Genomic DNA, 9,527 nt, shown 5'->3' with positions numbered 1-9,527 from the left:
TAGTCTTTGAATCAATTAGAAAAAAAAGGTTGGAGTCTAAAGTATGGGTTCAAATATGAGGTAACCCATGTTTGGGACTTTTGCAGCCCCCCCCCCAAAAAAAAAAATGAAAGAAAGAAAAATAGAGGAAATATTTGAATTTTTATATACTGAATTGAAAAGGACTTTTTTTTAACACCATGATCTGCATATAATCTGTCGCCATTTTGTGCAACTATTCAAAATTTAAAGTTGCCCCATGTTTTTTTTCATTCTGCATTGAATATTGAAGATATTTGAAGTATTATGGATGTTTTTTTTTTTTCTGCTCAATTAATTCAAACCAAAATCAAGGTGGTTCGGCTATTCAAATTAATTTCCTTTTGCATTACTTTGATCTGCTTCGATTAATCAGATATTCCAACAGTAAAGAAAAACAAAGAAAAGAAAAAATGCCTTAAAATGAAAAATGGGACACAAGTGCGATTTACTTATTGAATCTAGCGTGAGATACACATATATTGATGATCAGTACTGTATATTATACCAATGTTTATATTTGATAAATCATAATTATTATCATTACCATGTTCTTTGACGGGGAAATGAAATTCTGTCTGTATATTTGTGTTTCTTGTGATTGTGTGTATATGTATAATGTTAATGTATAATTCACTTTTGGTGGGGGATGTAATATTAAAGAGAAACATGAAAAAAAAAATGCATCTTGAGTCTGGTTTTTGTTCTGTTGTTTTAATAAATATTTTGCATTTCCTTATTTGTGCTTTTAATAATACTGTACATGCACCATCAATGTTTACTACCGTACCATGAAACGGTTTATTTCCAATTCGTCCAATTGCCAACTCATCTACTATCAATTCGTCCACTCACCTGGTCTACTTTCATTTAGTCTAATGCCATTCCGTCTATAAACCAATTGGTCCAATAGCCTTTTAGTCCATACACCATTTGGTCTAATTGGACTATTATAGTGTTAAATTGTGCAGAATGAAAGAAAATGAAATGGATATTAGACCAACTGGTTATTAGACAAAATGGTAATAGACGAAATGGTGATTAGACAAAGTGATGATTGGACGAAATGGTGATTAGACAAAGTGATGATTGGACCAAATGGTGATTAGACAAAGTGATGATTGGACCAAATGGTTAATGGACCGAATGGTTGTTAGACGAAATGATGATTGGACCAAATGGTGATTAGACAAAGTGATGATTGGACCAAATGGTGATTAGACAAAGTGATGATTGGACCAAATGGTGATTAGACAAAGTGATGATTGGACCAAATGGTGATTAGACAAAGTGATGATTGGACCAAATGGTTGTTAGACAAAGTGTTGATGGACGAGATGGCATTAGACTAAATGAAAGTAGACCATGTGGTGAATGGACGGCTTGGCAGTAGACAAAGTGGCAATTTACCCCATGAAACTTTTTCCCTCTTGGGTCGACAACTTTTCCACCTACAATTAGGAGGAGTGGGCTATACATGGGTCAAAAATACTTTTTTTGTAATTTCAATATGACAACAGTTTTCTTTTATTCCTTGTAATGTATCTCAACATGAAATGACAATATTTTTGTCTCGGGTCCGAGAAAAAAGTGTGCCGGGCCAAAATCCAAAATGGCCGCCAAAACCCCCCAAAATCACAGTTTTGGCCACAACTTTTTATTTGGTGGTCAATTTCTCTGGTTTTGGTGTCTACTCATATGTTTTGGGGGGCAGGCAATTTGTTTTTCCTATAATTAGTACTTTTAAACCATTATTTGTAGAGTTAAAAGGTAATTATACCTAAATTTTCCCATTTTTGTAGCCTTTTTTCAGCCAAAAAGTAGGTTTTATCATCCTGGGGTTCTGGGATATTAAATGGTACGAGGTCAACAATAGCAAGCAGCTTCATATAGCTATATTGCTTTTATTCCTCCACTTTGGGTTTTACAGATATTTGTGAAATATATCTTATTAAATAAAAAAATGTCAATTATCCATTGCAGCTATACAGTATACATAAATATAAATGTACTATACATACATACTGCACTGCATAAATGCATTGCAGTATGACAGATAACAAGGCTTGTATAAACTATAGTGTCATAGAAATGAGCTCTCGGGTTTAGAATTAGATGCCTCAGAAATTGAAGATATGTTATGTCTCAGAAATTGAGGACATGTTTTGTCAAATATGCTAATTCAGGGGGCGGAGAGAGGTAATTTACACTGTAAAATTTTACCATTATGTTAACTTAATGGTAACTTGCATGCAATCCTTTATTCTGATTGGCTGTTGATCAGCGTTACCATGATACTAGTAGTTACCTGACCCCATAAACATAGGCCAGTTAGACACCAGAACCAGGTTAAAAAAAAAGCCTCCAAATGAAGAAGATATGGCTAAAAATGTGATGTACGTAATACATGTATGTGATATTTACAGTTTGTAAGTGTAATTTACGTTGCTGGTTTCACCATGTACATCAGCTGACAAGGAATCAAATTCACAATCTAATTCTAAACCTTTGAAGCTCATTCCTATGACACTATAGTTTATATACAGGCCTTGTCATATGCCATGGTGGTCAATGCATGGATATATGCAGTGTAGTATGTACAGTGTATTGTACACCGTATAGCCCCTATGGATAAATGACATTTTCTTTTATTTGATAAGATATATTTCACAAATATCCGTAAAACCCAAAGTGGAGGAATAAAAGCAATATAGCTACATGAAGCTGCTTGCTATTGTTGACCTCGTACCATCTAATATCCCAGAACCCCAGGATGATAAAACCCACTTTTTGGCTGAAAAAAGGCTACAAAAATTGGAAAATTTAGGTATAATTACCTTTTAACTCTACAAATAATGGTTTAAAGTACTAATTATAGGAAAAACAAATTGCCTGCCCCCCAAAACATATGAATAGACACCAAAACCAGAGAAAATGACCCCCAAATAAAAAAGTTGTGGCCAAAACTGTGATTTTGGGGGGTTTTGGCGGCCATTTTGGATTTTGGCCCGGTACACTTTTTTCTCGGACCCGAGACAAAAAATATTGTTATTTCATGTTGATATAGGGTAAAAGGAACAAAAAAAAACTGTTCCCACAGTAAAACCAAAAATCACCCATTTATAGCCCACTCCTACTACAATCAACATGCCAACATTCCCTCATTCATTTCATTATTGAATACACACACTTATACACTCATTCAATTCTTACTCCTCGGAACAAACAAAAGTGATATTTAGAATAAACTCGCGATTCCATTTCAGTAATATACATAAGGCATATTCTTTATTTGATGAATGGAACATTCTCTAAGGAAAAAGAAAAATAGCCCCTAAAAATAAAAATCTGTTTTCCACCCTGTCTCTGAGTGACATGGTGCCAGTAATAAATAAGGATAAGATACCTTTACCAAAAGGCAATAGCGCACTATAGGTGGTTTCAAACTGCCTCGATCACAAGGATCCCCGTTAAATTACAAGAACATTTTTAGGCTAAAAAATACCCATTAATTATTCCTGCATTCACACCGCCCCGAAACATACCCTTCGGGATAAATTTCTGAAGTTAGGAGCATGCGCAGTATGGTCTAATAAGCAGGCAAGGCGCGAGATTCAAAACCACTAGCCCAGCAGCCACCCACGGCGCCCGTGCCCAACGACACGCTGGGCTAAAAGTTCCCGTAAATTGCTTTCACATTGTCAAAATACCTGCGACCTTGGAAAAATCCCCGCGAAAGTTCTCGTAATTTCGCCAAGTACCTACTATTTAGCGGGTATTTTCTTTCGGGGAAGGTACGCGTAGTTTGCTTTCACATTACCAAAATACCTGGTATTTTCTGATCGGGGTAAATTTCCCGATCAGAGAATACCTGGAACTGACGAACTTCGAGGCGGTCTGAAACCACCTTATGTGGGGATCAATCCCTGGTGACTCTACCAACTGATCTATCATAGATAGATAAATTGTATTTATTATGATAACATTCAATTAGCAGCCAACGACTGAATTGCATTCATTTGTCCAGAGAAAAATTTCAGTATAAAAACAGATAAACAGTAAAACAAATGTACATATTTAAAAAATGCACAATATAGGAAAGGGATACAGAGAGAAATGTATACAAAGGACGAAGAAAGGGAAGAGATTTGGAGTAAGTAGACTAAAGTTTTATGATGCATTTTAACATAATGAACATTTTTAACATAAATATATATTTAAGCAAAATTGAAAGAATAACAAGAGATTTCAGTGTAATTTCTCACTTTGTAAAGAGTGGATTGTATGAAATAACTTGCTTTTTTTTAAAGAAACCAAACAAACGAAACCTTTTAAAAAGGGGTAGATTGAAAGAGGGAAACCTGTATTCCGTACAAAAGATTTCTAAATACATCAGTAATCTGGGTTGGGATTGTTCTCGGTATGCTTGATAATGATATCAATGCCTGCATGCGAGGCACACAGTGGATAAAAATAATTTTTTTTATTTTAAATAAAAGGGGGTACATACTTTTAAATGAAATCACCTTAAAACGCAACATAGGACCAAACTGCAGTGCGACTTCACTATTACAAATAAATAGTATAAGGTATTTGTATATAGCACACGTATCTACCTTGGTAGGTGCTCAAGGCGCTCCTATATTACCCCGGCTAAGCTAGTCTACCAATTCCAGTGCGCAGCTTTTTGACGGAGGAATTATACTTCCTGGCGGTCCCCATTTACCTCGCCTGGGTCGAGTGCAGCACAATGTGGGTAAATTTCATGCTGAAGGAAAAGACGACATGGCTGGGAATCGAACCCACGCATCTCGGATTGAACAACGAGAGACTTGACCACTAGACCATGACTCGCCCACATGGGTATTCAACCACTATTATTGCAAGACTATGCAAGTACCACAAGTGAGTCAATATTCAGACGGCTTTCTTTGCATTTCTGCACGGTTGCACATTCCTAACATTTATGTTTGAAACAATACAGTCAGTCTGCAAGCCCCTCTGTTAATGGGAAAGAGTAAACGTTACTCTTTTATATTGTTTATTTCTTTTGAATAAAATATGATAAGTGAATTCCAGGCCTGAAAAGATGCCTCAGAGTTTTCTTTCTCTATATTCTCTTGCAATTTTTTTTTAAAGGCAAAAACATTATTTATGTCATCAGAAAGCTCAAACTCTCTACTTTCATACAATGTGACTCTTGATATGTGACACCTTTTAGATGGGTCGGCAGCCAGCTTTTCCCATCAAGATGCAAGAGGAGATTTCTGAAATTCAGTAGCATAAAATCTAGAGTTCTGATTGGCTGAATTAGGTTTTCAAAACTACAGGCGTGGGTAACATGGTGGGTGTGACCTTGCTGAGGCCCAGTGTGGGGAACATTGGAATTTGCGTGGAATATGAATATCACTTGGATAAAAGAAGCTACTATTTGAGGGCTTGCCTACTGACTGAATAGGTAGAATTAAACTGCCGGTTTACATTGTGGTTTGCATTGTAATGGCTAATGCTGAGCAATTAAAGGAAACCAAAATACAAGGAAAGAATCCATCTTATCATAAAGAATAAAATAAAAACTTGTTCCATCGAAGTCGGTCATAAAGCGTGTTATGGAAGTTTGAAAAGACTTGTTGTACATGTACTTTCTAAGGGGATACTCAAATTGGCAAACATGCTTTAAAATGGTTGATTTTGTGGACAACCCTCCATTTGTTTTGTACACAAATTTTCAGATTTTCCCACTTTATGTTACATATTTCACATTATCTCCACCTGACCTCGACATATGTGGTGTGAATTATATTTTTCCCATGACATATATTATGCTCATTAGGAGGCAAGATGCCATTTGAAAGATATTGGGGAAAATCTGAAAATTTGTGTACAAAACAAATGGAGAGTTGTGCACAGAATCTGCCATTCTGAAGCAAGACGGCGAATTTGAGGATCCCCATAGAAAGTACAAGACTTTTTAAACGTCCATAACTTGCATATTTCAAAACCTATTTTGTCGAAACTGAATTTAAATAGTTCCTCTCATTTTACTCGTTCCAAAAAGATTGCTTCTCTTCTTGGGATTTGGTTTCCTTTAAACAATAACACACATCGTGGGTGTTCTTTTATGATAATTTCAATGGCGAGTTTTTCAAGAATAATACAGAAATTAATTAAGCGTATCTAGCAGACACATGATCTGCCCTTTATTTACTTTAATACTTGGATGTTGAGACGTAAAGCAATATGCTTATGTGCCCCTTGTTGATTTTTCTTATTTTTGGTAAGGTCTGTACTTCAGAGGATGGTTGTGCCAAAAATTTTCAAGTCCTGATTTGAACTGGCGAATTTGCCGATGACTTGTACTAATGACAAATTGTATTGACAAGTCAGATAGTTTAATAATAAAATTGTAATAGTTATATTTATATAGAGCCTTATACATTGGTTTCTAAGTGCTTTACATTGTAACTATTATAACCCCAGAGATGCCAACCTAAAGGGATGGTTGTCAGGAATATTTACCATATTTGTCAGGAACAAATGGGAGTTTCTCAGGAACATCCCGCGAAGTAGCATCGTTTATACGCTCAACCACCCAATGATTACATGTACATGTATGTGTACAGTCAATCGCCATTGACATTGTGCATGCATGAACCGTGGCTTGCACTCCGCACTTCGCTGTGTATTCAGCAGCAGCGCGGAGGCGCTTGCAATAGAAATCTCAGTAGAGAAACTCCCGTTGGTTTACCGTTGGCCACACACACGCTGCATGCACGATACATGTATACACAATACACGCATATACATGCACAATACACAATACACGCATATATACACACGCACAGCAAAGCAATACACAATACACATGTATTGTAGTTGTTTTTTCCGTAACCTTTTTATTGTTGCCGTAACACCGTAATTGGAGGAATAAAATCGGAACAAATACGGCGAATCCGTAACGGTTGGCATCTCTGTAACCCCAGAAGTAGAATCCATCACTGTTCCACACCATAAATTGCACCATCTCCACTCCCCAGGGAGTATCCTGGCCAGGCAACCGTTTGTCGGTCCACACATGCCAATCTAATCACATTGACATTCACATCCTACTGGGTACCCATTTTACACCTGGGGGAGAGTGACAAATGTGGATAAGTGCCTTGCCAAATGACATTAGTGCCGGGTGGGATTTGAACCGCCGACCCTTGGTTTAAGAGTCAAGAGTCTCAGCCAATCAGAATCAAAGAAAGTTGTTAGATCTGACAATGTTTGTCAGACGAAAATATTGATTAAATGCTCCCCAGAACTTCATGACATCATTCCCATGGTGGCGTTCTTGAGTTTGCGGCATAACATCTGGGAGAAAATCTAACATATCACAGTTACATGTAGATCAGTCATTGACCACCAGGACATTTCCTACAGATAGATTCCTACAGTCTTTCAATACCAAAACTTAAGTTTTGAGTGAAATCATTCCCATGTTGTTGTTGTTCTCGAGTTTGTGTCACATCTGGGAGACAATCCTAACATGTCACAATTAGATCAGTCATTGACCACCAGGATAAATCCTAAGATAAAATCTGAAAGCGTTCTCATACAAAAGCTAAGGTTTTGAGTAATTTCATTTCCACGTCGTCGTTCTCGATTTTGAGTCACGGCCTCTGGCCCCAAATAATGTTGACACACCTGGACGACCTTTGACCTCTCTCTCCGTAAGGTCAAGCTGGGCAAGATCTTCATCATACCTTGATTGGATCGAAAGAAGAAACAGAGTGATTAATATCATCAGTATCAAATCAATACTACGTCTTTGACATCGGTATTAAAATATAATTCTATCTCACATTACCTAACACATTTTATTTCTTCCTACAATTTCTACCATCAACACAAATTTGTCAAGAAATAGCTATCAATGTAATATTTTTTCCCTTGTGTATTGAATACTTCTTTTTTACAAGCATACCAATAATAACTCCAAATTACTTTAAATTCAGCTACCATGGGTATGGAACACATGCTTATCTCTTTCAATTCACCCCCTTTTATTATTTTTTTTTCCAAAAGACAATTTCTATTTTATTCAATCCAAAATATCAAAATATTGAAGTATTTACATAGCAATCACTGTCAAGTTCATTCAATAATACTCAACTAGATTTATTTAAAATTTTCATGTTAAAATGTTGATATAAACTTTAGTCTCCTTCTCATCACTGCCTATTCTCATTTTTTTTTCATTTTATTCTCATTATTCTGAATTCCTACTTCTATCGTGTCCAATTCTATTTCTGTATTCCCCTTGCCTATTTCATATACATGTATTGATATACAGTGGTGCTAAAGAGATAGTGAATCCCAACAGAAAATGAACATATTTCTGTCATCTTTCAGATATTTAATTGTGACGGCAGGTGATAAAATATTACATTCAATAAAGTTTGTTCCTCTGGGCTCGCCCAGTTATTGTCTACGTTCAACACTCAGCAAGAAGGAATTATTTTCTCATGAGGTTCACTAATTTTTTAGCACCAGTGTATGTTTGGTTACTATCTGCTTGTACTAAATTTTTACTCCACACAACAAAATCATGTAATTCAGGCTGCTTATTGGATTTTATGATAATAAATACAATCTAATCTAATCTGGGCTCCGTTGAATACATAATAACTTTGCCATACAATGGTAACTACCCTGAAATCCTTGATTTTGATTGGCTGATGAGCATTGTTACCATGGCAGTTACCATTGTGGATGACAAAGTTACCATAATATTAAAGGGGGAGTGAACTGTGTGTGGTCTCTCATTGACTGTGTGTTATAAATACAGTCTTAAAATATACGTTTTCAGATATCTACTAATTCTACAGAGAAATTGACCTATAATTGTATTTGTAGAGAGAAACTAAAATGTTTTGAGAGGAAAAGTAATTGTTTTGCTACTTGGTAACCTAATCATTGCAGTATAAATGTACTGAGTAGTTAATGAGCATGTTATCATTCAAATGGGTCTATATTACTAGACTACATTTATGGGTAAGGAAACTGGCCAGGCATGAGTAGTTGAGGACTCAAGATGGCGCCATTGGTTCGTATCTACTATTATGCACCAGATTATATATATGTAATCTTCCTCTAAAAGGAGCATAGAGTTTCATGAAAAAAGTAGTTTATTTGATTTGACATAATTTTGATATAAAAAAAAATATTGAAATAATTTTATGCTATATTATGTACTTTTTGGGGAAGAGTTATAAGAGTTTTTTTTTTTTTTTTTTCACATAAAAAAAAAAAATGCTTCACATTGTCATAGAAGAGAAATTTGGCAGTTTAATTTCATTTGTAATCATTTAAAAAATATTTGTAATCTCATTGATATTGATATATTTATTTGTTTGATTGTTTATTGATTGTATACATGCAAAGAATCTTTATTTATATGAATTGTGATTGTCAACTTATTGATTTGAAAGAGGAAGAAAATAAAATATTATTCAAAAAAAAAA

At 35.4% G+C, this 9,527-nt stretch overlaps 1 protein-coding gene across 1 annotated transcript in view; it reads right to left on the bottom strand.

Annotated features, from left to right (window-relative positions):
- Nucleotides 1-3,273: 3,273 nt before the first annotated feature.
- LOC129268425 (polyglutamylase complex subunit TTLL1-like) overlaps nt 3,274-9,527 on the bottom strand; it is a 33,451-nt gene continuing 27,197 nt past the window's right edge. The window contains exon 13 of the mRNA XM_064104493.1: nt 3,274-7,766. Coding sequence (XP_063960563.1) covers nt 7,643-7,766 — 124 coding nt within the window. The 3' untranslated portion in view covers nt 3,274-7,642. The remainder of the gene's footprint in view (nt 7,767-9,527) is intronic.

The sequence above is a fragment of the Lytechinus pictus genome, chromosome 9 (assembly GCF_037042905.1).
Source record: "Lytechinus pictus isolate F3 Inbred chromosome 9, Lp3.0, whole genome shotgun sequence".
Taxonomy (NCBI): domain Eukaryota; kingdom Metazoa; phylum Echinodermata; class Echinoidea; order Temnopleuroida; family Toxopneustidae; genus Lytechinus; species Lytechinus pictus.
The sequence above is the reverse complement of the archived record's forward strand: the minus strand, read 5'-3'. Positions and strand labels throughout refer to the sequence as shown.